General features: G+C 37.8%; 6 protein-coding genes across 10 annotated transcripts; 3 read left to right on the top strand and 3 right to left on the bottom strand.

Moving 5' to 3' along the window:
• The first annotated feature begins 1,260 nt into the window (after positions 1-1,260).
• Positions 1,261-4,567, top strand: psenen (presenilin enhancer, gamma-secretase subunit). The gene is made up of 4 exons (XM_042490562.1): positions 1,261-1,388; positions 1,721-1,799; positions 2,580-2,684; positions 3,978-4,567. Exons 2-4 carry the CDS (start codon positions 1,739-1,741, stop codon positions 4,115-4,117), a joined length of 306 nt encoding a protein of 101 aa, XP_042346496.1. The 5' UTR covers positions 1,261-1,388; positions 1,721-1,738; the 3' UTR covers positions 4,118-4,567.
• A 2,022-nt stretch (positions 4,568-6,589) lies between these two features.
• hspb6 (heat shock protein, alpha-crystallin-related, b6) lies at positions 6,590-8,114 on the top strand. Its single transcript, XM_042490561.1, has 4 exons — positions 6,590-6,751; positions 6,853-7,022; positions 7,304-7,426; positions 7,533-8,114. Exons 2-4 carry the CDS (start codon positions 6,867-6,869, stop codon positions 7,683-7,685), a joined length of 432 nt encoding a protein of 143 aa, XP_042346495.1. The 5' UTR covers positions 6,590-6,751; positions 6,853-6,866; the 3' UTR covers positions 7,686-8,114.
• On the bottom strand, positions 8,036-14,178 carry proser3 (proline and serine rich 3). 5 transcript variants are annotated; one of them, XM_042490516.1, is made up of 14 exons: positions 14,113-14,178; positions 13,619-13,656; positions 13,437-13,545; positions 13,075-13,343; positions 12,677-12,828; positions 12,465-12,556; positions 11,809-11,894; positions 11,599-11,729; positions 11,239-11,477; positions 10,616-11,136; positions 9,917-10,109; positions 8,734-8,905; positions 8,369-8,450; positions 8,036-8,193 (listed from the first exon to the last, which is right to left on the bottom strand). In XM_042490516.1, the coding sequence occupies exons 2-14, from the start codon at positions 13,627-13,629 to the stop codon at positions 8,142-8,144; spliced, it is 2,109 nt and encodes a 702-aa protein (XP_042346450.1). In that variant the 5' UTR covers positions 13,630-13,656; positions 14,113-14,178; the 3' UTR covers positions 8,036-8,141. The 5 variants fall into 5 exon arrangements, with proteins under 5 accessions (XP_042346450.1, XP_042346452.1, XP_042346451.1 ...); XM_042490518.1 differs by lacking the exon at positions 14,113-14,178 and adding an exon at positions 14,070-14,091; XM_042490517.1 differs by lacking the exon at positions 14,113-14,178 and adding an exon at positions 13,826-14,043.
• Positions 14,179-14,205: 27 nt separating this feature from the next.
• lin37 (lin-37 DREAM MuvB core complex component) lies at positions 14,206-18,448 on the top strand. The gene is made up of 9 exons (XM_042490558.1): positions 14,206-14,665; positions 14,910-14,985; positions 15,106-15,156; positions 15,308-15,337; positions 15,550-15,635; positions 15,795-15,955; positions 17,488-17,619; positions 17,724-17,797; positions 18,064-18,448. Exons 1-9 carry the CDS (start codon positions 14,632-14,634, stop codon positions 18,149-18,151), a joined length of 732 nt encoding a protein of 243 aa, XP_042346492.1. The 5' UTR covers positions 14,206-14,631; the 3' UTR covers positions 18,152-18,448.
• A 3,081-nt stretch (positions 18,449-21,529) lies between these two features.
• Positions 21,530-24,047, bottom strand: LOC121946107 (chemokine-like receptor 1). Its single transcript, XM_042490543.1, has 2 exons — positions 23,907-24,047; positions 21,530-23,480 (listed from the first exon to the last, which is right to left on the bottom strand). The coding sequence occupies exons 1-2, from the start codon at positions 23,914-23,916 to the stop codon at positions 22,387-22,389; spliced, it is 1,104 nt and encodes a 367-aa protein (XP_042346477.1). The 5' UTR covers positions 23,917-24,047; the 3' UTR covers positions 21,530-22,386.
• Positions 24,048-24,616: 569 nt separating this feature from the next.
• LOC121946113 (chymotrypsin-like protease CTRL-1) lies at positions 24,617-27,806 on the bottom strand. The gene is made up of 7 exons (XM_042490552.1): positions 27,699-27,806; positions 27,458-27,561; positions 27,267-27,346; positions 27,060-27,141; positions 25,687-25,867; positions 25,392-25,522; positions 24,617-24,950 (listed from the first exon to the last, which is right to left on the bottom strand). The coding sequence occupies exons 1-7, from the start codon at positions 27,742-27,744 to the stop codon at positions 24,789-24,791; spliced, it is 786 nt and encodes a 261-aa protein (XP_042346486.1). The 5' UTR covers positions 27,745-27,806; the 3' UTR covers positions 24,617-24,788.
• Positions 27,807-27,999: the final 193 nt, after the last annotated feature.

Below are 27,999 nucleotides of genomic sequence, written 5' to 3'. Positions count from 1 at the left end.
TAATGACGATCAGATAGGCTACGTTAGCCTAAGCATCAAACCAGTTTCTATGAGTGGAGAATTAAACCATACAGGATAATGGGAAAAGAGTTGGAAATTTGTCCTAATTATTTAAAACCTTTCCCATGATAATAAACTTGAAAACTAAGATGGCTCTGAAATTAAATGCTATTTTAATAATACAAGTGAACAAGCCTATGGTGAGAAAGTCTCAATCATGAATCAACACAGTTATAGTGATTATAGAACATGGAGCAAAAATAAAGAAAAAACAGTTTCAGCTGTCTGTTTTGATTAGTGCCTTGGCTATACAGACTGCAGTACAGTAGATGGCAGTATGCCTCCTTAATGACACCAGAGGAAGCTGATGATGAAAAAGAGGAAGATATTATTAATTGACAGAACATAATTCCTTTTAAGTGTAAGAAACCAAGTGAGTGGGAACAGAATATGTGACAAAATAATCTCTAAACTCTTATCTCTAAATCTATTTCTAAATCAAATTTATCTAAAGCTTTCAGAAACAAAACAAACAAAAAAAAAAAAAAAGAAAAGAAAAAGAAAAACACTATTAGGTGAACATTTTAAGAGAGATGATTTTCCACACTGGATATAATAGTAATAATACTAATAATGATACTACTACTACTACTACTTATATTAATAATAATAACATTACTTATATAGCACCTTTAAAAACAGAGTTTACAAAGTGCTTTGACAAACGAGGCAAAGCAGAAGCAAGAAAGGTTTCTTGCAGAGGCAACATTACTATAACAGCCAAACAGTAATACCAAACTAAGGCCAGACAAAATTTAAAGTAGAATTAAACGTGAGAGAAATAATTACAAAAGAAAACAACAACAACAACCCATATCAATAATAGTGAATACAATTTAAAAAAAATATTAGCAGTAAACACAGAAATAATAGTTCTAATAAAAGAATAAACATGAGAGACAGATAAAAAGAAAAAAAAAAAGAAAAGATACATTAAAAGACAAACTAAAATAGATGAATAAAAATAGATGAGATCACATAAAAGCAAGTCTATAAAAATGGTTTTTAAGAAGTGATTTAAAATGAGTCACTGATTCTGCGGATGTAGGCCTATAATGTAGGCTGTTCAAGGTTTAGATGGGAGGTAAATAAACTAGCCTATAAAATAATAGTCAAACATGAGGCATAGGGGCAGACCCGCTACATGTCCGGTACAGTAGGTGGCGGTATGCAGTGTAGATCAGCGGGTGTTGGCATTAAAAAACAAAGAGGACAGACGAAGAAGACTGCGATCCAGAAGTCAGAAGAAGAAGAAGAGGGAAGTGTTTATTGTACCCTTTTAGTTAATTTGCGACGAATCTCTGACTTTTTGGCCTTACTGATACCAGGTAAATTATCCCAGTAAATTGTTCCAGTTCAGTAGAAATATTGTAAAAGGACTTCACCCAGACCCATCTGAGTTACTGCCTCGGCGGTTTGTTGCAGTCGGAACACCCAAATGTTACATTGCTAAGCTAATGAAATGCTAACTTCTTTAGCCTGAGACGACTTTCGAGTCATCTGACAACTCAAATAGGTCAGCTGGCTGTTTCACTTACTTTAGACATGCTTAGACAAGTAAATGTTCGCGTGTTACACGGAGACAAAATCCTTCAATGTCTTTGGGTTGTTGTCTCGAGGTGGTTCTTTTCTATAATTTTTTTGTTTTGTTCTTATGCAGGAGCTTCAAAAATTCACAATGAACCTGGAACGACTGCCCAATGAAGAGAAACTTAGCCTGTGCCGGAAATATTATTTAGGTGAGAGTACTTAAAATATACATCTTGACAGGAGAAGTGTCTAAAATGCTGGGTATGCATAAGTTGTGTTAACACCTGCCTCCATAAGATATACATTCATAAAACACCCGTGCATCTCATTTGGATGATAGTGAGGATGATGATAGATTAATAGTAATTGCAGTGACTGAAAACCAAAGCATGTAATATGTGGAATATGTTCATATAATATTGTATGCTATATATATATATGCTACACATACATACACTGTGTAATTCTTGTTTTTATCATAATTGTACTATGTAATATTTATATGAATATATTGACCTGTGTCCATGTACATATGCTTTATATTTATAATGTGTAACATACCTGGGCGATTTCCTGTGTAATATTTTAACTCTTTCTGTTCAATAATAGTTATTCATACCCATGCTTTGCAGCAAAAAAAAAAAGCGTGTATTACAGTTATCTTACAAAACTATCAACCATGGACATATAGTAAATGTATAAATGAAAGGTTTATTCAGTATTTATAAATTGTATTTTATTTTATCCTTTTTTTAAAAAAAAAAAAAATCTAATTTGAATTTTTGTCATGTTTTTATCCTTATTTTTTCCTCAGTCATTTTTTCTCTTCTGACTCTTGAGTTGCTGTAACTTGTGAGCTTCGCTGGTGTGGGATTTACAAAGTCTTATTTTATGAACAACTTAAGTAGATTTGCTAAAATATTAAGAGGTAATTGTCAGTAGTATTGTTATTGATGATGTTTTTTTTAACATATTTTTTTTTTTCTTAGGTGGCTTTGCATTTCTGCCATTCCTATGGCTGGTCAATGTAGTTTGGTTCTTCAAGGAGGCATTTGTAAAGCCAGTCTACACTGAACAGCTGCAGATCAAAACTTGTAAGTGTCCAAATTGCTTCTTTTGATACCAAAGATTTTTACAAATGTACTAGCTGATTCAAGTTGAACAAAACTCTGCTTCCAGAAAGAGCTAATGTTCACATTCAATTTCTTTCAGGAATCTAACACTCAATTCATTCACTCATTACATTTTTAAACAGCCCAGGCCTCCTGTAAAAACCTCAAAGCAAATGTTCTACATTCCGTTTACATAACTGCATATGGGCATTTTTGTTCAATCATGGTCAAGCTGCTGGACGTTCCCTTAAAGGAGCAGTGTGTAACATTTTGGGAAGGATGTGGGATTTTGCTCTAGGAGAAAAAACATGTAACTCATTGTGTGATTTTGAATACTCGAGTGTGTCGAAATACAAATACCTTTAAATGATATTCTGTGAGAATTATCACAATATTCATGTGATCCATTCTTATGCTTAAACCTGTAAAGAAGAAAAAAAATGCATCACAAATTTCAGGCTAGCTTACATTAACAGACATTTATTCTTGTGCTTTGGTCATATGAACAATTACGACTGTGAATGATCCTGTAATAAGTTTGTTGTGGTTTAAAAACAAAATATATACCTACATACATTTGTACCAATAATGACACTCGATGCAGAACACATGTTGTACTTTATAAAACAATGTTGAGCAGTATAACTGCAATTTTCTTAACTTTATTTTTTAAAGAAAGCTTTGGTAAAATCTAGAATATGATATGATATACAGCACTGTGCAAAAGTCGTAGGCCACTTTGAGCTTTATTTTAGCAAGATTATAATGACCATACATATTTATTTCTCAGTAGTCTCTTTACTAAAATACAACTGGTATACAGTATTAAAAATGCAAATATTTCAGAATAAAACTGTCTCATCAGGCTTAAGTTGCAAATATTTAGTGTGACCTCCATTTCCACTTAGCATGTCTTGAACACTCTTAAGCAATATGAGATTTACATACTAATCTTCTGGTGTATTTACACCAGGTTGGATTCAAGACACGTCCAAAGCTCAATATTGATTGAGCTACATTTTGTTATGGTTGTATGATTCCATGTTTCACACTAAATATTGATTTCAGTCATAAGAAGCCATTTTGTTTTGACATTTTTGTTGTTTTAAAACATTGTACATATTCTCTGTATTCTTTGTATCTTCATAAAGAGACTAAGCAATAAACAATTTTTCTAAAACAAAAAATCTATGGCGGCCTAAGATTTACAGTACTGTAGCTGGCTGCCCATTATTTTGATGCCAACTAACTGTCTCTTGTGTGTTTCTCATCTAGATGTGAAGCGGTCAGCACTGGGGTTGCTGTTATGGGTAGCTGTCCTCACCACATGGATTACTATTTTCCAGCACTTCAGAGCAGAGTGGGGGGAGGTGGGAGATTACCTCTCTTTTACAATTCCACTGGGCATTCCCTGAGACTTTTTTCTACGTCGGGTCTTGTGAAAATAACTAATGATCCACTAAAATGGACCAAAGAATTTTCCTTCTTTAACTACAGTGAGCGATTCTGGTGATTTGTCTGGTCTGTGGAGCTAAATCTAATGGCTGAAAAACATTAACAGAGTAATCGCTTGCGTCTTCAAAAGATAAATGCTGTAGGATTCGAAAATATGTTTTTTTGTGCTTGCTAAGGCATTTGTTCTTTGGTTTTAGAGTAGGTTAATTAATCTTGTTTAGCAGACGATATTAACTGTCATGACAGTATCTAACAGTATCTAATGACGAAGCTGGAGATTGAACATGATTCAACAAACTGTTTTTTTCCCTTGACTTCATTGTGGAGTTAGTTTATGTGTGATTGTGCACCCTGAACTATTTTTACGTGTGTATGAATGATGAATAAATAAAAAAAAAATCCCAAATGCCTCCAAGTTACAATGTTTTTACTCCATGTACTGTATTTGACATGGCAAGTAATAAGTTTATTCTCATGTTGATAAATCATTATCCCTCTAGGGTGTATGACTCTGTATATGCTTTGTGTTTGGTGACTCGCAGAAAAGGAATTTACTCCATATATACTCCTAATATTTTGCATTGTTACAGAAGGCTCCTAAAGTCTGGACAATCACTGGCGCCTGTTGTGAAACTCAATAACTTAATCCCCCAAATGTCGCCACTTCCCTATCATCCTATATGAGTCATAACATAATCTGTGCCATTTTTAGCCCCTCCAGTCAAAGTTTAAGTGACAGGTTTTACGTTACTAACAGGGAGAACATGTGCCCGCCGTATAAAGTGCTGACCTCATTGTAGTGTGCCAAGAACAAGTCAGGAGTATCAGCATGTACTTTTATGATGCTGGGACTCCCTTAACAAAACGGATCACAGAGAGGAAACTAAAGTATCATTGGACATTGCTCACATCATGAACATTGTACATTGTTTCTGAGTGTCATATTATGCGAGTGTACTGAGTGAAGTGATGAAAGGTAACTAGGCACATGTACTCGAAGTACTTTAAGTACAATTTTTAGGTATTCCATTCCATATTAGGCTACTTAACTTAATTTAGCAAAAAATACTTTACGAGGGGAGTGTATGTTATTTTTTTGAGAGGGAAGAGGGTAGTGCAATATGAGGGAGGTACTTCAAATGATAATTTAAGTATTGGGGAGGGAGTTATGCTTTTTTGTTTTTTTTAAATTTGGCATAGAGGAGACATTCAACTTTAAATGGTCCTATTTTGTATTTATTCTAAATACCCCCAGAACTTCAAAACCTGCAAGTGGGTTTGAAAAGTATGTTTTCTTTAAAAAAAAAAAAAAAAGTGCACCATTTATCATAGCCAGAAACGGTGAAATATGGTTATTTAACATGTAGTCAGGTGAGGTAAGGTGTGTCACTCAGGGAGGATCAATGAAGAATATGTGCAACTAAAAAAACAAACAAAAAAGCAGCCACTTCCCTACAAATAATGTACAATCTCTTATGGAGATTTTATACACAAATCATTAAAGCAGCTTGTAAAATCTTTTACTGTCATAGATTAAACTAATCAGCAAAAATGTTAAGTGGTTAAATTTAGCTTTACCGAGGATCATGCAGGATGTTTGAGCAAGGTGCTAGAAACATCAAAATGTCCAAATTTGTAAAAGAATTTCCTCACACTAACCTGTATGCAGTACTTCACTTTATTGTGAGCTTTCGGTCTGTCAGACCTTCATCAGAGCAGACTTGTTCTGACAGACCGAAAGCTCAGAATTAAATAAAACGATTATTATTATTATTATTATTATACCATCAAAAGTGCTAGTTATGTAATAATACATAAAACAACAACCACTGGAATAAATTTTCTGCCTTGTGAGTACTTACTTACTTACTTTTGATACAAGTAGCCTATATTTAGCTCAAACGTCTCAGTTGAACTACTGAATGCAGGACATTACTTGTAATGTTGTATTTTTACATGGAGATATTACTCAATGATCTGAATAGTTGTCCCCCCACTGTGATGGTAAGTGATGGGGGAAGCACACGTGCTCTGGCATGTGAGGCCCTGCTGTCACTGTCTGTCTGGCATCAGCTCACGAGGGTCAACAACATCTCTTTTGAACTTATTTTTGGAAAGACCTGCCTTGACAACCGACCTTAGGCATATATTTCATAACAGGTCATTATAAGAAAATGTGAACAATTTGTTTCAGTTTGCGTGGTGCCATCACAAATGACATGTAGGCTACATCATTGTTAATAGCCAATAAACACGTTAATTGCCAATAAGCCCGCAACAGCTGCGTCACTCCCAAAACAATACACTCTTATCCTATATGGCCCTGCCTGGTCACCCAAGGGTACGCATCCAGAACATAACAGAGGCAAGGTGCCCTATCATGCATTCCCAACTCATTATGCAAGTCCAGTATAAAACACACACCGTTAACAGTCAGTCACATCAGGCAGTCAGAGCAAGAGAGAGGAGCTGGGAGTCAGACAGACGGGGATATCATCATCGCTGCTCTCATTTGACACAAGTGGGAACACAAGCAGTTAAACAGGGGCTGTCCTCTTCTGCCACACTAATTTGGTCAGGGAATTTGAGCAGAGGTAAGCTGTGGCCACTGCCGACTGCCTTGTAGTCTCACTTTCTGTAGCCTCAACTGCTTTTAAGTCAGCTATACTTGTTTGTGTTTTGTTGTTTTTCAAAGTCTACTGATTGGAAATGGACTTCATCCTGCCACCCACACTGCCAGCTGGGGGTATCCCATGGGAGAAGGTTTTGCCACCTCTTATTCCTCGCCTGAATGGGACCTATGGGCAATATAATTGGTCCCCGAAACTACTGATTCCAGAGACTGATAATACCTGCTCTGCAGAGGTAGGTCATTAATAGTTACTAGGTGTTTAAACAATTGTTAAAAAAAAAAAAAAGATGACTGCATTTATTCTAGCTTCATAGAAATGCATAAAAATACAAAACAAGTCAGTGACATCAAATAACCTTTTACGGTGGTAACTTGTTCATTAGGTTGTTCTCCTCATTTTCTATCTATCTAGTTCTTTGTTTGGGGGGCATGTTTATCATGTTTACAAGGTCAAGAATGAACGAATGAACTTATATATAACATATACTAACAGTATTTTGACTCATCTTGGTAGGTGACTTGTGATGACAACGGTTTTACGGTTCAAGTTGATGTAAAGCACTTCAATCCAGAGGACCTCATGGTCAAAGTGATCGGAGACTTTGTAGAAGTGCAAGGAAAGCATGAAGAAAAAAAGGTTGGTATTCTGGGAGGAACAGTGCTTCTTTTTGTTTATTTACCCTTCAATAGTTAGGATTTGTCTTACCCTCTAAACTTGTTTTATCTGTATTTTTTTTTGTTAGAAGGATGGTCCAGGGGTTACATCACGGCAGTTTAATCGCCGCTACCGAATCCCAAAGGGAGTAGACACTATGGCTTTAGAGTCAGCCGTCTCTCCAGATGGCATCCTCATCATATCCGCACCGATGCTACAGGACTCCAGAACCCTGATCTAATCGCATTGATACCAAACATTCAAAGCTCTTCCATATTCACCATGTATGAAAACAACAGAAGCCTTTAAGAAGACACAGGCTCATACAGAAATAAAATGAAGCTCCTTCAATCACAGCAACACTGAGCACATGTGCCAAAACACTCATTTGTTTTGTTCCTGGCACTGTTCAAATATTCCCTGCTCTCTGAGGTTTGTATATACTGCTCTGCTATTACTCACCAATCTTACATAATGTTTCAAGGAACCACTATGTAAATATTCTAAAGTTCAAGCTGCTGTTTTTTTTGTGTGTGTGCTACTTTTGTAAAAAGCACTGCATTGTGATTGTGATTAATGACGCACGCAAACTTATCTCTGTACTCTTTAATGTGGAAATGTTTCTTCAAAAATGACAAAATAAACTTTATTTCTTTATAAAAATTAAAAAGTCACATCAAGTGCTTCTTCTCAATGTTCAAGTGCCTTGTCGCTCATCTATGAATCCGTTCAACAGAGAGTTCACTTCACTAAAAGGAAAAATTTATTTAGATTACTTTTCTGGAATTTGGGGGTGCTATGTTCAGATGATTCTTACATTATAAGAGTGATATTTCATCAGATAATGGCCTTCTAGGAACATCTTAATTTTACATTAATTATGATAATCAATTTGACTACTTGAGCAATTTAAGTTTTAATTACCTGATTTGCTCTTTTATCCATTTTCTCTGCTTGCGGAGGACTTGTAATAAAGGGTCATCTTCAAACTCTTCTTCATCTGAATCTGAAAAGGAAAAAAAAACTGCTGTTGAAGGTGAGGAGGCAAGACGAGGATTGATAATGGAATATTATCAGCATGCATAGACAGTTTTGGCATTTAAATCCACAAAGGCAGTATGTAGTTATGACTACAGCAAAATTTAACATGGACCAGAGAGAGAAAGTTCTAGGGGCTTTGACCTAAAGGGTTGCGGCATGTTGGGAATGTTAACTATTCACAGGTCAGAATATATTCTCCACAATTAACTACAGGCTAAAGGTTGGTGGTCTTTGCTGCCATAGCTCACCTTCCGCTTCTTGCAGCAGCTGTGAAATGACCTCCATGGAGTTCTGCACTTTGCATGGAGGAAGTGAGGATTGTGGAGGTGCCGAGGATGTGCAAGGAGGAGAAACCCACAAGTCTGGGCTCCTCTGTGCAGGAGATGAATCCACCATGGGGAACATCACCTCTGAAACTACCTGTCAAGGCCCAATTAGAACATCCAACTGGTTAATGCAGCTTCTAATGACCACAATGACATCACAAAATGATGTCTGACATCACAGCAGTACCAGGTGTGCAGTGCGAGGGCAACGCCATTCATTATTTGTTCTAAGTGACGTTTATTTAATGCATTTTTTGCCATTTTTTTGCACCTCATCCTAACATGGTTAAAAATAAAAATCTTTCTTTTGGGTTTGGATTTAATAGCATGTCTCACAAACAGTCATCTCTCCAAGACAACCTGGAGGAACTCAAGTATGGGTTTCTCGGATTTGATAATCACCTTGTGCAAACAAGCATCAATATCAACTCTAAGATGCTTTTTATCAGCAACACAAGCACATCTATCACTTTATCACATAAAATGCTGGTGATTATGAAGATATCACGAAAGCAGGAAAAACATTAAGACAAAACATGCGGACAGCCTCTCCAACGACCAACTGATTAAATGTTTGTACCCTCCAGAGTCGGCATCAGACGCACATTTTTAAAAAATATTTTGATAATTATTAAAATTATTTATATTAATGAACACATTTAAATAGCATATTAATACATATTCTGTTGACATTTTTGATAATGTAGGATAGGCTGTTTTCTATACAATTGCTCTAACCCAATGGAACCACTGTTTTGTAAAAAAAAACATTGTTTTTGATAAATGTTAACTTTTTTGGGTTATCATGTTTTGCTGGGTAACATGCAATTTAAAAAAAGAGCAAATTGGCACATTTCAGAAGAATTTAAAATACAATTTTGTGATTGAAAATGTTCTTTAACACGTTCAAAAGTCTTATATGAATTTCTTGGGACAATGCTTAACATTACAGATTACGTTGTGTTCATTTAGACTTCAGGAGTGTTTTCTTAATTTTATACTGGTTGACTAGACTAGGTTTAAACTCCTGTTGACATGTCAGGGAAATTAGTTATTACAAACACCCCTACTACACTGAGAGCATTAAAGAAAATAACTTGACAACCTGTCCTAAGGCACTGTGGATTGGAGAAGAGGGTGGTGCATGATGGCCAGTGCAGCTCTCAGTGGAAAACCCCTGGCTTCCTTCCTGTTGCTGCTGCTCTGTCCTCTGCATGACCTTCTTGGAAACTCTTTGATTTGAAGAACTCCTGTTTGTAGAGCCAGTGCCATCAGTATGTTCCATATCCCCAGAATATCTGCAAAATAATATACATATTAAAGGTCCAATGTCATAAAAAGTCAGATTTCTGTCTTTTTATTATAAAACAGGTACAGGTGCTAAACAAATGTTGTCTGAGTGTCAAAAATCTCAATCCACAGAGAAATTCACGTCTGTGCTCTGAAACTGTGCCTTTACACGAGTCATCAGGACTTCTGGGAAGTTGTGATGTCACAACTGTATTATAAAGGTAGAAACTGACATGACAGGGCCTTTATGGGCAGAGGACTGATGGTGCAGAGACGGCAAGAACGCAAATGTAAAAGACCTTGAAACACTGACCAATGAGAGCAGACAGCAGAGTTTTCACCATACAGATATATTCAGGCAGTTATGAGGAAAAAATGTTTTTTAACAAAAGAATGTAAAAATGTTCTAGTAGAAACCCAAATGCAAGTATCAACCTAAAAATGAACACAATATGGGACCTTTAAGCATTCAGACTTGATTTTTTTTTACCCTGTCTGTATGTTTCAATACTACCTTGTTAATTTCTTCAACTTTTTGGAGGACATTGCTGTCTTCTTCTCATTCTTTGATTCTTTTGTCTCTTCTTTTTCTTCCTTGTACCTCTCAGATCTTATGCGGTGAATAAGATGCTCTCCCTCCATGGCTCCTGATGAAGCAGGCCGTGGGGATGGCTTAGGTTCACGAACAGGCTCATTAGTTAAAGTGTTTGAGTTTCCAGGGACTTGGGTTTTTTTACGGACAACTTTGGCTTGAGACTCATCCATACTTTCTGAAATGTTTTGCTGCATGCTAACATGAGATGACTGGATGGGACAGGGCAAGACATCACAGAGTAAATGCATGTGGGCAGGAACATGGGAAAGAGTCTGAGGGTGAGAGACTGAAGAGCCAGAGAGGACAAAGGCAGGGGAGGGAGGTGGACCTGAGGCTGGGGCACATGATCTGTTGAAGTCTTTGGTTTCTGGCTGGGGAGCAGTGATGTGAGGATGCCCAGCTTTTTGTGAGAATTCAGGAGATTGATTACTCTGATGTTGCTATAGATGATGCAAGAAAGAAAAAAATAAGATTATTCTGTAAATCTGGACTGAAAACCGTACAAAAAACATTGAGTAAATATCACACACTATGATTCCAACCTTGTAAGCCTGTCCACTGGCTGAGGGATTGTTTAAACTGGGGGCCTGCCAGCTAAATGTGGAACCATGAAGGCTGGAGTGTTGCAGGGACTGGGGCCACTCCCTGGCCTGCTCAATCTTTCTCCTTAAACGCCACTGGAACAAGATGTCATCTTCCCGGCGTGTGGGGGGCGCCATAGAAGGAATGACAGAGGATTTTTGGAAGGACACAGCTTGAACGGAGTCTGAACTGGCCTTTGCTGTAAATGTTAACACATTGCACATTACCACTGACAGAGCAGTACAGTTTTAAAGTAATCCTTTACTACAAAGCTGCAAACAAATTCAGAAAGGAATAATACTTGACACTCTTTGCCTTACCATTCGATTTTATTAAACTTGGAATCAAAGGCCTTCGCACTGGCTCATCTATGCTGACTGGAGAAGAGAAATCTGAGCACGCCAGGCCCTCTGAGCTGACAGGGACAGATCCATCACTCAGAGTATTTTCACTGTTAGAAAGACAAAAAGTTTCTTACAACTGAAGGAGGTAATTACTTTCTCATTACTGTTATTCCCTGGCCTTCATACCCTCTCAATAGAAGTCTGCTGGCCTTTTCTTGAAGGTTTAGTATCTCTGTGTCCTCTAGTTCACCCTGATATGTGTCTGATAAAACCTGAGAAACAAAGAACAGAAAGAACACTCAATAAGCCAGAATTGTCTTCATATTTCAATAAAAGGAACACTGTAAATGAATAAGACTAACTGAATAAATTTGTCAGTATTTGAGTAAACATTGTTGACAAATAATTAGGTTCTGTAATAATTTTGTGAAGAAGATACGTATGAAAGGAGCAGGCTGAAAAACAAGCCATAAATGTATCAAACATGGCTGCAAAAACGATGGCTTCCCAAGCATTTAGTAAACACAGAGGTTTCCAAATTGGCATGTGGTGTGGTGTTGAAAGGCAAATGTTTATATGCACACAGTTGGTATTAGTGTGTCCTGCAGAAACACTGCCTCCCGGGATTCAAACCTGGACAGGGTGCAGACCCAATAATCTGTTTTAACAGGACACACTAAGTCTAAAAACAAGATTAAATAGAATCTGGTTTGGTTAAGGGTTTAAACTTTTAAAATAAATTTAGTTTTGTATGCAAGTTTTTTTCAGAAACAATGCATTTATTACTTCTATTTAGAAATTCAATACCATGTTATATCGTGACTCATTCCCAATACACTCACACTGCATAGGGAAAGAGATCTGTCATGCTGATGCTCTCCAGCTGGACTGAAAATGTCAGGTCTGTGGTCATCTTTCAGAGTTTGGATAACATCTGTTCAGAGAAAGGGATTCCCCAGAAAGATTTTACCAGCAAGGTTGTTTTCCACATCAAAATTTATGAGCTGGTGACAGTTTATAACCAACAATTACGACACAGTAAACTAGAATGTACCTTTGTCTGTTGCTTTAGTTGGTGTTGAACTGCGGGGTAAAGATGAAGGTGACATCCACCAAAATGGCAACTGCTTCTCTCCAACAGCAGAAGGCATCTGCTGGCGCTCCTCTCGACTCTGTGGTCGACCATGGCGAAAGCGCTCAATGTACCTGAGAGAGCAAAGGTCAATGCTGGCTATAAGTAGTGATTCAAATAGTGACATTAAAGATTCATAAACCAGTTTCTATATCTTCTAGTCTTCACATCACAGTTGCCATGGCACTGTCATGTTTAGTCATGCCTCACATCTTTCAGCTCTTCATTTTGAGAAAAAATTACAGTTCTGTTTAAGAGGTTAACTTAGGGCATATAGGCACTGCTACATTTGAGGGTCTTGGCTCTAAACAAAAGCATACTTGGCCATCACTGAGTCCTGCTGAACTCCTAGCTCTGATGAAACTGTGCATTCTTGTGCTCTTGCACACTGCTTGGGTGACTCTATGTCAGATGAGGTTGTACTGCTGACAGGAGAAGATCCACAGTCGGCGGAGGGCCAGGACTCTGAAAAAACAGGGTGTCCATCTGTGGCGGCAACAGGTTGGTCATGTTGCTCAAACAGCCGTTGGCTCTTTGGGTTCAGAGTGTGTGATCTGGATTGCTGGTTTATGCGTACAGGACTTAAAGTCTGCAAAAGAAGTGACAGACATGTTTATGAAGACTTTTGAAAGAAAAATGATTATCAAATATGCCATGCAGTATAGTTCAGTTTAAGACATACTGTTTTCTTCTTTTTATTTGACAGGGACTGGCTGCGAGATGGATGGTAGTGTGTCTTCCCCACTCTGGATGCTGGTTGAAAGGGATTCTGCCTTGTGAACACAGGTCCACTGTAAAAACAACACTTGTTACCAACTGTAACTACTACCTATGGTACTATAAAGTGTGATTTTAAGATCTTACCTGGATTTCATGACAGTTGTAGATTGTCACAGGTGATTCTTAATAGCACAGAAGAAAAGATGCACAGTAGCTTCAGTCTGGGTTTGAGTTGCGCCTGTACCCAACTTAGTACTGTGACAATAAATCAAAGCTGGACTGGCATGGCTGGCTGACTTAGGTTTCCTTAAATATAACAGTTTACTTAAAAAGACCCCGTTATGCACCGACCTTTCGAGTTGACTTATGTCCATAAAATGAGTTACCATGGAGTCAAATGCAAACACGACACAAACTACCCATAAAATAGCAAAATATGCTGCTACGGCGGGGACTTGTATATCTATTCATCTTATGAGTCAAACTTTGCGACCAAAAACATAATTACATTGCTCTCTTTTCCACAAATCTAACACAATCGATGAAACCTTAAGGAAGCGTCACTATTTATGCTGATCGTTACTCCAAGACTTACAGCCAATAGGCGCTGAGTTTGATATGATGGACGTCAGATTTACCCAATCACGTAAAACTTCCTCGCAGCACCAGAGCCAATCAGCTAACAGGAAACCAGCAGCGCGCGGAAGAGGAAAGTCTGCAAGTGTCTGTTGATCAAAACAAGCTAAGTTAGCAACGGTAATTTTAGCTAGTAAGCTTTATGTTACAATACAGTAATAAAGAATATAGTTGTAGTATTTTTCAGCTAATGTATGGAAACCGCTAGGGGTACCTGTTCGCTAGCTTAACGTCAGTCATCATCGGTAAATTTAGGTAACGGTAGGGATTTATCGTTTTCCAGTGGTTACGGCTAACGCGGAGGGTGGCTAGCAGATTTTAAACCTAACCACAGCTAGCTAAGTTAGCTAACGTTAGCAAGCAGACGTCTTGAATCAGTTCTTTGTTAGTATTGTCAAGAAACGTAACGAAAGCATTAATTACAAGTAGGTATATCAACCTGAAGACGATATTGTGTTGAGGTGTGGTTGTAAAAGTAGGCGTTTTCACCAATTCCATAACTCAACATTGTTAACGTTATAATGCACCACGTCAAAATCAAGACTGAAAGGCCAGGTAAGAGGCTGCTTCCTTGAGATTTTCACGAAATCTTCTTGTAATAAAACATGTTTTTGCTCAGTTTGATTCAGAGGTCCTCCTGGCATAGCCAGTGTGTTTGGCACTAAAGTCACCAAAATCTATGAGATTTAAATATAAAGCATAAATAATAACTATATTCATTATGTAGTCATTTTTAGTTCTAGATTATTTATTCCTTTCTATAAAGCTCCCACTGTTGACAACTTTTACTGTCCTGCAGATATAGAGGTGGCAGGTGCACGCAGCAGGCTGGATGCTGTGTTAAAGGGGCTGGTAGAGAGAAGTGAAACTGAAAGGTCAGTAAAACCTAAGATTTTGATACCCAACTATTTTTTTTTTAAGATAAGATAAGATAATCCTTTATTATTATTATTATTATTACTTTCCAGTCAGACTAATAACTGTATTTTAAACAGGGAGCAAAATGAGGTTGACTCTGGAAAAATATCAGCGGACTCCTTAAGCAAGTATGGATTAATATTTTGTATTTAAAATGTTTGTTAAATTGGGGGGTGTATGATAGGTGGTTTGTTAAGTTTGTGTATGTTATATTATTTCAACATTAAACAAAGTGTCAAAGTTTGTTTCTAGGTTTCATGTTTCACTCACTGTTTCTAGGGATTTGTCTCCATCGTCTGCTGGAAAAAGGCAAGTGATTCAGCAATGACATTTTTTTTATACAATTGTAACTGACTAAAACAACTCACTGTGGCCCTGCTCTTGTCAGTGATTGTGATACCACATTGGCAGGTACTATAACTGCACACCACTTTACATTGAAACATTACATTTTGATGATTTTTGTTTTTCTTACATATTTTTTAAGTCAACATCTTTCTTTTTTTTTTTTTTTTACCCAGGCAATCAGCTCGATTTCCACAGCACCGGAGAAAGAAGCGAAAAGAGATGGATGAGGGCATACCAGAAAGCAATCAGCACAAACAAAGTAAAGTTTGTGCAAATATTGGAAACAGTTCAGTCAGAAATTATATTGTACTTTTTGCATTTGCGTTGCTTAGTTACTTTGTGGTCACTTTGCCTTTCAAATCATTGTCCAACTTATTACCCTGTCTCTATCTTCCCATTTTCTGTCTCTCCACTTTAGATGCTTACATTATTAAGTTGTTTGATCGGAGTGTGGATCTCGCTCAGTTCAACACCAGCACTCCACTGTATCCCATCTGCCGTGCCTGGATGAGAAACAATCCTTCAGTTCGGGTGCAGCCTGCTTCCCCAAGCCCCCCACACAGCATGGTGGAGGAAGAGGTGAGGCTACGCAGATAACCTCACTAACTTTAATTTTATACAAAATATGCAATCACCACCAGGAAGTTAGCGAAAATGAAACACTTTTTTACGGTTGACTTAATGTTGGCTTTTAAAGTTTAAGCTTGTTCCCTTACAGGGTAGGTAATCTATTGAAAAATTAAAATATTATGGCAAACTATCATGATATTGCATCAAACTTAGGAATACTGGAGTTGAAATTTAATAGATCTCCCAAACTCTATGCCTTGGATTTCATCACATGTACATGTAACAAAGGGTGAACAGTGAACAACTGAACACCATGATTAAGAGCAGGCTAGTTGTAAGTTTTTGGACAGTTGACTATGAATTATTTAAAATTAAGCACAGTTTCTCCTAATTTATTTTTCTTTGAAAATATGTTAAGGAGAAAGTTCAGAAGTAGAGGTTTGCTATTACAGGCATTGTTAGAATACATCAGCCTTGAAACTTTACTTTTCTACACACAAAGGTTTATTTCCAAAACTCCAAGTGCAACATAAAGGGGAATAGCAAACAAATATGGGTCATGACTCTGAAAGAAATGAACAGAAATTAGAACTTCAGACAAATTAAACAAATGTAGAGCATAATAAGGATAAATAATGTTCTCAAACTAAAAATAAAGAAACTCTGCTTACCAGCGCTGCTGCTCCATATGATGACCATGAAAAAGTGTGTGAAAGGGTTTGCAGGGTTTAAATAGGGAATGAACAGGTGAGATCAATCAGGTTAATGCGCATTGAACATAGGATGAAAGTGAGGTAAAGGAATTGAGATAAATGGGGAAAGTAAGTGTCAAAATAAAGGAAAATAAAGGAAAATGAGAATCTTATCTATAAAATGTTTGATAAAGACTTTTGTTGGTGGACCATGGCAGTTACATCGGACTCTTACAAGCCACTGGCACCTCTCTTCCTCTGTGTGACCAGCATTAGGGCTTTCTCTTGTGGCTAAGCAAAAGAAAGCTGCTAATGAAAACAGAAGTATTTTGCTGTGTTCACAGTCCCCTCTGAAAATAGTGGCAGCAGTGATTTATGGTTAAAATGATCAAAGATTTCTGAATTGTTGTCACCATCAGTATGTTTCACTGCAGTATTAAGTAAACCTGGTAAACCAGACACCTCTATTGCAGAGGGAAGTGGCTGTAGTCATCTTGAATTTACAGTGTATGCAGTTGATTGACCACAACCACGTATAAATCTCTCAAGCAGTGTTATAGCACCACAGACAAATAGTAATCCCCACATTTTGCTTTTTTTTACTGACTTTGTAAAACACCAAACCTTTAGTCTTTGTTGTTTTTGAAATAGTTAAATGAACATTTAAAATAAACTAAGTAATAACAAAAGTAATGTTATAACGAAACTACTTACTAGAAATTATTAGTCATTTCTTAGCCCTAAAGATGCCACTATGCCATGGTCTTTGGACATTGTCACACCAGGGAAATTTTGTGTAAATGACTGTTTAACTTCATTCCTTTTTCCTAAAGATATTTCTTTTACCAGTTTACAGACATTATGAATGGTAAAGCTCAGAATGTGTACAGACTCCCTCCTCCAACCTCCTGTCCAATCAGCACCTCTGGTGAACCCATCAATCTCAGGATCCCACAGACTGAAAAACCCACTGTTGCCAAGGTTCTGTATTAATATATGCAAATCATTATTATCAAATTCCATAACTGAAATAAAAACTAATAAATTATATGTAACTTAATATGAACATTTGCTCTTTCCCACAGTTAACAGATTCAGTTCCTGTACCAGGATCTCTCATATGTGACCACATGGAACGCTGGAAAAAGATAAGGCAAAAGTATGTTCTTATTAAGTGCAGTTCGTATGTTTATTGATTTTTTTTATTTTTTTTTAACATTTTCAATGATCTGTGTATGTTAGACAGTTTACCTTGGTGTCAGGCTTTCGCCATTTTACTCAGTCAGCATGTAACATACTTGCATTTCTGCTGTTATAAAGTCTTATGGTATGCAAGTATGTTTGCAAGCTAGATTTCTGAAAAACCTTGGAAGCATCCAAAAGTTTGGAATGAGTTGAACTGATCCATATTGTTTGTTTTCCTAGATGGAAGGAGTGCTCTAACAAAAACCAGCTGAGATACAGTGAGAGTATCAAGGTCCTTAAGGAGATGAAAGACCTCTACGATCGCTAACTGGCTAACAGTGTAGCTCTCCATCACAAAGTGGAGTCTATGCAGTTGGAAAGAAGCCACGGCGTGCTTGAACACACCTGCCATCCACACAGTCTGATTTAAAGGAAAGCATGAACTGAACCTTCAGCCTTAAAAAGACTATATGTCCTATGCATTGTAGAAACAAAATACTTTGAAGGAAGTTTGGTGCAGTCTTTTGAGCAGGAATGCGTTGTAGTTCAATGTGTTTTTTTTTATTCATAAAAATGTTGTGAAGATGTCTGAATAAATTAAATGGCTCTTCAATTTTCAATCAGACACACTGTGATTCGTGAATCCTCATTATTAATGACACTGATGAAAGTCCATAATGGTCTTTTCCACTCTCCGATTTGCTTTCTTTAACAAATAAGTTTCATTGAACAAAGCAACTAGTATAAACTTTCTAAGAGAATTTGATTTTACCATGACAGTAGGTTTTGATTTTCATTGTGACTCATTCTTTTAACATGCATAGTAGTGGCTTGGTTCTTTATCAACTATTCAAGCCAGAGGTGAAGCCCTAATAACTGCAAATGTAGCATTACATTTCATATTCTTAAGGGAGTCAGTTAATAGACACATCCTTAAAACGTGTGCTCTGTTGTAATATTGCTGACTTGACGGCAGTTACAGGAATTAAAGTGGTCAGCAAGTATTCAAACAACAACACATCCTCCCTCTACCGCAACACGCTGAATATTGAATTAAACAAAGACTGAGGTTAAAGTCTTTACTGTCGTTTGACAGATGAACAGTGTAGGAATAGTAGCCTTTTCTACAAACAGGTTGACATTTTTAGGAGTTACTGAATGTCAGTGGTACACAGAAATCAGTTACATTGTCCATTTAAATTAAATATTCTGGAGCACTAATGAAAACCATGTAACAATCCTAGTATTTTCTAATTACACTGTAGTACTCTGATGATTTATGAAAAGTATAGGGTTAACTTCGAACCAGAGACCATTTATATTAAATGGTGCAATTGTGATATCAGAAATGTACATTTGGAAGACTACATTCCTGAGGACTTTTCTCTTTCATCTACATTTGTCTTCATACCATTTTTGTAAAGAATAGAAAACGGAGGAGTCAGTGCTGTTGTGATATAAGGACCTTTTAGGCAGTGCCTTAAGTGGAAAGGGAGCCGGTAGTTATTCACCTGTTGGCGTGTGTATCGTGCAGCTGGTATCAGCAAAGCATTACATATTACACACTGAATTTCCTGCTGAGGTATCTGCCCTAACTTCTTTTAGTGTGTCACACAAATGAAGAACCTATGCATCATCATTCTCAATGTCCAGTTTTCCTTCAGAGTGTATACAATATATACACTAGCTTTGGTGTGTGGTGCAATGAAGTTGTCAGTCCTGCAGGACTCTACTGAAGGGTGATGAAAACAAGGTGACTCAACTTCCATCAGAATAGGCATGTAGTTGTCTCTTGCTATCAAACTGGCACTCTATCTTCTGTGGAGACATAGCAGAGACGGACAATGATAGGATAGGAGTCAGACACTAAGAAAATTAGACAAGTTAGCTATGCAGTTGGCAATGAAATCAATAACAGACAGACTGTGTAGGTGATTCTAACAAAACAGTACATAATAATTAATTATTTTATACCTGATTAAATATTTAATGGCATTTAATAAATGAAATTGTTAGTGCATCTCAGCTCACATCTTGTCTTTGCCAGGCAGTGGCTGAGAGAGAGAGGCAGAAAAGGAGTTCTCTGTGAATGTGGTTATAATAATAATAACGATAATAATAATAATAATAAACGATTCTGATTTTTATTATAAACGTTATTTATGTAGCACCTTTCATACAAGAAATGCTGCCCAACAACAAAGAAATTACATGCACCAAGTGCTTCACATGAAGACACGGAAGACCTACAGACAAAGTAAAACCTGCATGTAAAAATACAATAAAATCAGAATATAATGCATAGAATGTATCTTCACATGCACAAAACCCACGTGATAATACTAGTAAAAGAAAGATAAAAAATAAGGATAAAAATGGAATGCATAACATGAGATGGAAAATAAAAAGCCATGAAAAAAATACAGCAAAAAATAAAGTTCATAAAATTAAATAAAATACAACCTTTTTAAGGAGGTGCAGCAGTTCGTAAACGCGAAGCAGAATGCAAAGCAATTCAGAGAGAATACCACAATACATGTGTAATTAATTCAGTATCAACTTTCGTACTTTAAAATAATGAAACACATCAGTAAAATGTACACGTGCAATACCATACAGATGTAAACAAAAATAGTCTAGACAGAAATTTAAATATCTTACTCGGAAAAAAAATCTTCGTGCACTCAGTGTTATTATACAAGGATTAGGTGATGATATCCATCGGAAATAAGATGTTAACTTACTTAAAAAAGGCTCCAGGTGATGAAGGCTGCAGGTGATGAAGGCTGCAGGTGATGAAGGCTGCAGGTGATGAAGGCTCCAGGTGATGAAGGCTGCAGTATCGGTGGCAACAGACGTTGCTATGTCAACAGGGCTAGCAGAGGCGCTAACGTTAGCTTGCTGCTCCCGACCTGCAGTTTCTGGCCCGGTAGTATTTGACGGTCGGAGAACTGTATCATCGTCCAATTACGATCAGGTCCGTGCTGTCTTTGTGTCATTTTGAAGCCAGGCCAACATTACTGTAAGGATCTCATTCTTCTGCCTTTCCCGTTTTTTCCAACATTGTTGTGACTCGTGAGTTAGCGTGTGACGTTAACTTCCGCGACAGCAGACAAGTGAGCATCATTAAGTAATTCCCGCGAGAAAAGAAAAAGGGCGAGCGTCACGCGGTGTGAACGCAGTGTAAGGGCCTTTATTATTCACAAAGAGTAACTGTTATGAAGAGGACAAGAGAGGGTACTGACAGCCACCTAAAGCCCTTACGTTATCTTAGAGGTAAAATTGACCACCACTTTAACTTCATAGAAAACCCCCTTAAATGATCTTTAAAAAAACAAACAAACAAAAAATTGAATTTCGAATACTTTTCCTAGAATAACCCCAACATCAAAAAAGTGAAACATTGCCTTTGTTCAAATTTCCATGAAAGCTGTTCTGAAATAATTTTCATACCACAAAAACCACACACACACACACACACACACACACACACACACACACACGCACACACACACCAAAGTTTGTGGTGAATGACAGGTTGTTTCTTCATGCAAAATAGATTTGGAGTGACCTCATTTACAGATGACGTTCCATTTTGCAAACGAAATATGTCAAGCATATTTTTATATCCTGTGAGATTAAAAAAACCCCATCTAGTGTTCTAGTTTTTCTAGTTTTTTCATGCATAAAGAAGAGAACAGCCCATCAAAAATATTTATTGGCTTTATTGAAATGCGCAGCACTATTATTAAAGATTAGACTTGTGTGACAGAGATACTACAATAAATGATCAGCCTATCAGTAAGCATGGCTAATTAAGGTAGGAGCATCAAAAGCTTATAAACATAAATACATAACTGGTGTCTTTATCACATGAATTACAGGCAATTCCATATCAGATTTCTTGAAGGTTACAGTTTCATGGTAAAAAATAAAAAAATAATAATTCTTACACAAAGTCATTCATATTTATGTTTTACTTACACATGTGGTTTCAATGATTCTGGCTGATTAGACTTAGTGGTACAAATTTTGGAGGTGGGGGACACATCCAATTCAAAATTTACAACACATTTGTCCTGCTCCTATAAAAGTATGAAAGAAGAAGAGGACTTTTATTTCACCTCAAAGGTAATACTTGTAATCTGGCATGAAAAGGAGAAAGAAAACAAAGTAACTATGTACAGTTAAAGGAGGAAGTACCATGACATTTCCAAGATAAATTGATGCAGAAGAGGCAAAAATAAGTGCATAAAAAACCCACCAGAATGCAGGAAATCAAGTGTATGATGTTATATTTAAGATATAAAAAGCATTAAAAAACATAAAAATCACACATAACAAATATTGAACTCTTTTTTTTTTGGTGCACAAATGTACTTGCCATGAAAATTTAATGTCGTTATCAATAAGTGCTTTACTTTTCTCACTATTGATTAAAAGGTCGGCCTTAAAGAGAAACTTACATCGCTTGTTGTGGTGGTTTTAATGAGTGCATACTGTCTCTCTGCAGAGGTAACCGCTTTACTTTCTGTGAAGTTTAAGCAAGTAGTTGCGGAGGCCCTATTCAGTGCTCATTGTATCTGTCTCGGCAGTGATGACTACTTTGCTTTCTGTGTCCAAGGATGTGGCTGTGCCTTTCCTCTCTGGAGGTGCAGTAGAGTCAGACTTCCGGGTAATCCGAGAAAAGTGTGACGACAAGGAGCGAGAGGACATAAAGGATAAGTGGTCCTCTGCCAGGGCATTCTCTAGGACGAAGCATATGGACTGTCTGAGCTTCTTCTGGAATTCGTCACACATGAAAACATAGAGAATGGGGTTCAGGCAGCTGTTCAGAAAACCCAGACTCAAAGTAAGAGGACCTACAATTATAACAACATTCCGGAGTTCAGGATCATTAGTAGCACGGGCCTTTAATTCTATGAAATGCAGGATGTGGAAGGGCAACCAGCAGATGAAGAATGCGAGAATGATGGAGAAAATGATTCGGCGGGGTCTGTGTTTCCTGTTCCTCTGCAGGCGCCTTGCACGAACACTTATGGCCACATAAGAGACAAATATTACCACGAAGGGGATGAAGAAGCCAACAACAAAGCGAAAAATGCCAAGACTCCTCATTTGTTCAAATGACATGGATCGAGTATAACCACAGTGAATCACCCCCCCACTCTTCTGGGTTTCACGAAATATGCTGTAAGGGGTGCTGCAGATCATAGCACATATCCAGATAAAAGTGCATATGATCTGGGCTTTGCAAACAGTGCGCTTGTTTTGTGCCCACACCACCACCCACACTGACAGGACACGATCCAGACTTATGGCTGTCAGAAGAAAGATGCTGGCAAACATGTTGACTACGGCCACAAAGGTGTTGAGCCTGCACATTAATAGTCCAAACTGCCACTGGTGATCCTGAGCTGCAGAAATGATCGAGAAAATCAGGAACGTCGTAAAGAGGAAGTCAGCCAGGGCCAAGTTGAGAAACCAAACTGAGTTGACAGTTCTTTTCATCCTGCAGCCTGTCACATAGATGACCAGACCGTTGCCCAGAGTCCCGACCAGAAATATCACACAGTAGACGACCAGGCAGAATATAAGCACATTTTTGCGTATCTCGGCAATCCCTGTTTGCTGACGTACATTGGAAGTCATGTTATCTATTGAAACAGAAAGAAATGTGTTATTACAGACTAGTATCTTCAATGAGTTCTGCAATATGCACTGAGAAAGCTATTACCAAATTAATTAAGTGATCTAGTTTTGGTTAATTCTATATGTTTTTATAGATGTTTTTTTGAATGCTGTCCTGGCACATGTTATATGCAACTTTAGTTCCCACTTTAATATCGGATTGGACGAACAAATCACAGAATACTTGGTTCGAAATTTCAAGTTGACTTTTCCACTCATTTCACTCTATTGCTGTAGCTATATATATGTGTATATAGCTATATAGATATATATAATTGAATAAAAATGACAGAATGCATACCTATTTTAGATCAGTTATGCAAGAAATTTCAGACCAGTTGTCTGTCAATGCAATTTAAAAGCAATGCAATTATTTGTTTAAAGTTTCTTACCAGTCCCCATTTTTTTCCCTGGTGCAAGGAGTGTCTGTCTTTATTCTAAGTTGTTGTATCTTGCTCTGCCTTTACTGATTACCTCCCTCCGATCACTCCTCCTTCTCAGTTCAATCAGCTGCCAATGAGACAGTACTTCTGCTGCTGCTATGGCTTTGCAGTAATGCAATAAGCACAACGCACAGGCAAAATAACAAGAACACCTCAAAATATGATGCAATCCAACAGGACTGTATTATCTTAAAGTTATAGAGCTGAATGAGCATCACTCTGATGAAGTCATAACAGGTGTTGAAACAGGCATCTTTCAAGGGTAGTATTTGTTGCAGGGCTCTTATAATCTGCATCTAATTTTATTGAAGTATTTCTTCTTTTGAACCCCCTGTGGTTACTTAACACAAGCCCTCTAAAACTGTTTTTCATTTTCATTTTGATCTTTTTCTGTAATTGCATTTTTGCTGTATGTTGCACAATACAACTTTTCAGTCCTTTCACCCAAGCACACATACACACCCACAGACACAGACACACACACACACACACACACACACACACACACACACACACACACACACACACACACACACAGCTGTGTGAACATGCACACACTGGCACATGAACATGAGTCCACTAATCCACTGTACAGTGTGGTGCATCACGCACTCACAGATGTAAACACAGAGACATGAATGTAAAACATGAAACCAACATTGGTGTTCTCAAGTGTTGTGTTTTATGCATGATTTCTCACAAATGCACCAAACGCAACGGTACAATGAAAGGTTTCTATAATGTAAATGTTGAACAGAATCCCTCATTAATCACGGTGAGGAGCAGAATGATGAGAAGACATGTGGTTTGCACATTCTATGTGTTTGCACTTTAGTTGGAAGCAACAGTCTGGTCGACCCAGCTGCGCAGGTAGGACACGCGGGAGTACACAGCAGGGGCGCGCACGTTGCAGTTAGAGGTGCCCCAGGACACGATACCAACAAGGGACCACACTCCACCGTTCTCACAAACAAGAGGGCCACCAGAGTCACCCTGAAATGAGACAAATATTTTTTTTAATTGACTTTCAAGAGCATGAGTGGGGTCATATAATATAATGAAAGCTTAGCTCAAGCTCTTGACATTTTTCTATAGTGAGCGGACTTTATGTTCTGTATAGTTTCATATAGGATGTGGGTTGGCCTGCCATTAAGGACTGTACTTCATTAATCAGAGAAGTGAGGGTAGCTGGTGTATAACTTCCTTCTTCTTTTCTCATGATCCTCCCATGAGCCTTGCTGAGTGACGAATGAACTGTATTTCACAGTTTATATCTGTGCTAAGTAGAGTGATAGTTGTGATATCTCAACAAGTGATTTGTCATTTGCAAAATTTATGAAAATGTACAAAATGTACATGCTCTGTCACTGATGTTCAGAAATATTACTTTTTTTCTCTACAAATCTGTATTTCAAGCACTGAGATTGCTGTTACCTGACAAGAGGACACTCCAGAAGCACCTGCACAGATCATGGCATCAGTGATTCTGTTATAACCCCAGTACTGCTTGCACTGAGCAGGGCTGAGCAGAGGCAGGGCAGTCTGCTGGAGGAAGCGGGGGCTTGCTGAGAATGGAGAAAAAAAAGAGATGAGGCTCGCTACACAAATATATCTTTTACATCGTTCTTAGCTGCGCCTTTATATTTTTCCATTGTGGAAATGGAGCTGTTCGTAAGTCTGTTTATCAATGTAACCTGTGCGTAAGACCTAAAAAGCAGTTGCCACTCACAGGTTTGGCCGGTCTTGCCCCACCCAGTGGTGACACATCTGGTTCCAGATGGGATGCTGGTGCTGGAGGAGGCCAGGCACACAGGAGACACACGGGATGTCATCTGGACTGGAGAGGACAGCTTCAGAAGGGTGATGTCGTTGTTGAAGTTCTGGGTGTTGTAGTAGGGGTGAGTGATGGCCTGGATGGAGAAGTGAACATAAATCATAAACCAGTATTATATAACTGTGCAAGGACACACACCCTGGATGTGGCTAATTCAAGTAAAATAATACATTTTTATAAAGAATAGAAGGCATACAGTGGGCTACAAAAGTCTGAGACCACGAGCCAAGATACTTCCATTATTCTTTTTTCAAAATATAACACTATTTTTTCTTGACAAATGATAATACTAGTTTGATACCATATTTCCTACTATCGCAATGCTTGGGGCAAGGCCATATTTATAGCAGGTAAACACTTGCTGCAAGTTAAGTTACTAATAAGCCTCAGACGAGTAGATTAAATCCACCTGTGTGCCACCTGAACACATGCTTTAATGGAAGAGATACGCCCAAGGAAATTTGATCTTTTGTACAAGGGTTAAGTTTGCCGATGCCACACGTTTAAATTTGATGCCTGACCCAGAAATTGTGCAAGATCTTGAATAGTTGTTCTTTGTTTTGCATGTCATAACTTGCGGTTTTAAATGTATCTGAATAATCCAATTTTCTTATTATTTCAAGGTTTATATAAAAATACAATAAGTTATATAAAAAGTGTAATTTTTTACAAGTCCAATTGTCTCCATGTACAATTAGTGTACATGTTTTCTTATATACATTTTTTAAACCGTTTTTGTTGACACATTGTAATATTATTTTGTTTATGTTACTCTTGTTGTCTTGTTTTTTTAATCACACATTTGTACACAAGTATATTTTTTAAATATACTTATTCACTCCTCATGGCTGCTGTAACATTGTGAATTTTCCCTAATATGCTGACAAGAGAAAAAAAATGTTTAGGACATATTTGCACCACACTCAATATGTTGAGCTGTGTATGCCCTTGCTTGCTCTCGTTTTACACCTCACATATCAGCATAAACAAGGGTAACATACAGGAAAACAGATACTGATCTAAACCTTTGTGGTCTGTTCACAGGAATCATATTTATCTACAAATTTCAACATCATGTTCAGAGTTGCAGTGCATACCTATAATGCACCAGTGAATATACTGTATATGAGTTATTTTATGAGTTTATTTTTTAAATATACTTCTTCACTCCTCATAGCTGCTGTAACATTGTGAATTTCCCCACTGTGGGACTAATGAAGGATTATCTTATTTTATGGTCTTCTATTTTGTTTTGTGATGTTGCTTACCCTGGAAATTGTCTTGACCTGAATTGGCTCACTGTTGGTTTGACGATCATGTTCTCCCAGGATAACACGATGGCTTCGAGGACTGGAAGGATAAAAAAAAAAGAAAAAAAGAAAAAAGAGTCAGAGGGAGTGATTATAGAGATGACAATGTTTGACATTGTCGGAATTTTTGTCAGTTTGGATGTTGGACAAGGTCACATTACTTACGATACACGGCAATGGGCAGCAGTGACAACCCAGTATTGGTTGATGAGGGATCCTCCACAGAAGTGGAATCCCCTACCATCCTAGAAGTGAGAACATGCATTTTTACTTTTTCTTTCTTAATGGCATTTTCTGAATCATACAAGATTTTAGCAAAGCTCCTGTGAGTGTGGAGGGGGCATCAATTAGGCTACCTGAAGTGAAACCTGCCAAGGCCAGGACCCAGACACAGCAGTCTGCCCATTCACAATCTTGCTGTCTCCGTATACTTGGGGCTTAATGGCAGGCACTCCACACCCTGAGGCCAAATCACACAGTCAAAAAAAATGATCGGCTCTTACAAGTGAACACATTAAAAATCATAACCATGTTTGCTATCACAGCAAAAAAAACTTTGCAGAAAAATGCATTTGCTGGTAAATCCCCATTACTCACCCAGCGCAGATGCCACAAGGGCAAAACAACTGACAAGCAAGAACATGGCTGCGTCTCAATTGTGATTCACCTCCCTGAGTGTCTGCTGTGTGGGACACTGGCTTTTATATGTGTATCACACTCACTTAACCCTGAGTTCCATGTGCCGCACTCCATACGCTTACCGCAGGTACCAGACACACACGCACACACACACACACACACACACACACACACACACACACACACACACGATAGGCTGTGATAGGACTGTCTGAGAAGAGAACATCTGGTGGTAAACAACTCAGATGACTTACACCTG

The sequence above is a fragment of the Plectropomus leopardus genome, chromosome 7 (assembly GCF_008729295.1).
Source record: "Plectropomus leopardus isolate mb chromosome 7, YSFRI_Pleo_2.0, whole genome shotgun sequence".
Taxonomy (NCBI): Eukaryota; Metazoa; Chordata; class Actinopteri; order Perciformes; family Serranidae; genus Plectropomus; species Plectropomus leopardus.
This window is presented reverse-complemented; position numbering and strand designations above follow the sequence as displayed.

Coding starts and splice junctions, on each gene's coding strand:
- psenen (XM_042490562.1), top strand. CDS start 1,739: ATGAACCTGGAACGACTGCCCAATGAAGAGAAACTTAGCCTGTGCCGG. Junction 1,800..2,579: donor GTGCCGGAAATATTATTTAG/GTGAGAGTACTT, acceptor TTTTTTTCTTAG/GTGGCTTTGCATTTCTGCCA. Junction 2,685..3,977: donor ACAGCTGCAGATCAAAACTT/GTAAGTGTCCAA, acceptor TTTCTCATCTAG/ATGTGAAGCGGTCAGCACTG.
- lin37 (XM_042490558.1), top strand. CDS start 14,632: ATGCACCACGTCAAAATCAAGACTGAAAGGCCAG. Junction 14,666..14,909: donor AATCAAGACTGAAAGGCCAG/GTAAGAGGCTGC, acceptor ACTGTCCTGCAG/ATATAGAGGTGGCAGGTGCA. Junction 15,636..15,794: donor AAGCAATCAGCACAAACAAA/GTAAAGTTTGTG, acceptor TCTCCACTTTAG/ATGCTTACATTATTAAGTTG.
- hspb6 (XM_042490561.1), top strand. CDS start 6,867: ATGGACTTCATCCTGCCACCCACACTGCCAGCTGGGGGTATCCCATGG. Junction 7,023..7,303: donor ATAATACCTGCTCTGCAGAG/GTAGGTCATTAA, acceptor TCATCTTGGTAG/GTGACTTGTGATGACAACGG. Junction 7,427..7,532: donor GAAAGCATGAAGAAAAAAAG/GTTGGTATTCTG, acceptor TTTTTTTGTTAG/AAGGATGGTCCAGGGGTTAC.
- proser3 (XM_042490516.1), bottom strand. Junction 11,137..11,238: donor CCAGTGGACAGGCTTACAAG/GTTGGAATCATA, acceptor CATCATCTATAG/CAACATCAGAGTAATCAATC. Junction 8,906..9,916: donor TCCACAGTGCCTTAGGACAG/GTTGTCAAGTTA, acceptor GGGCCTTGACAG/GTAGTTTCAGAGGTGATGTT.
- LOC121946113 (XM_042490552.1), bottom strand. CDS start 27,744: ATGTTCTTGCTTGTCAGTTGTTTTGCCCTTGTGGCATCTGCGCTGG. Junction 27,562..27,698: donor CCTTGTGGCATCTGCGCTGG/GTGAGTAATGGG, acceptor ATTTGGCCTCAG/GGTGTGGAGTGCCTGCCATT. Junction 27,142..27,266: donor GCTGCCCATTGCCGTGTATC/GTAAGTAATGTG, acceptor TTATCCTTCCAG/TCCTCGAAGCCATCGTGTTA.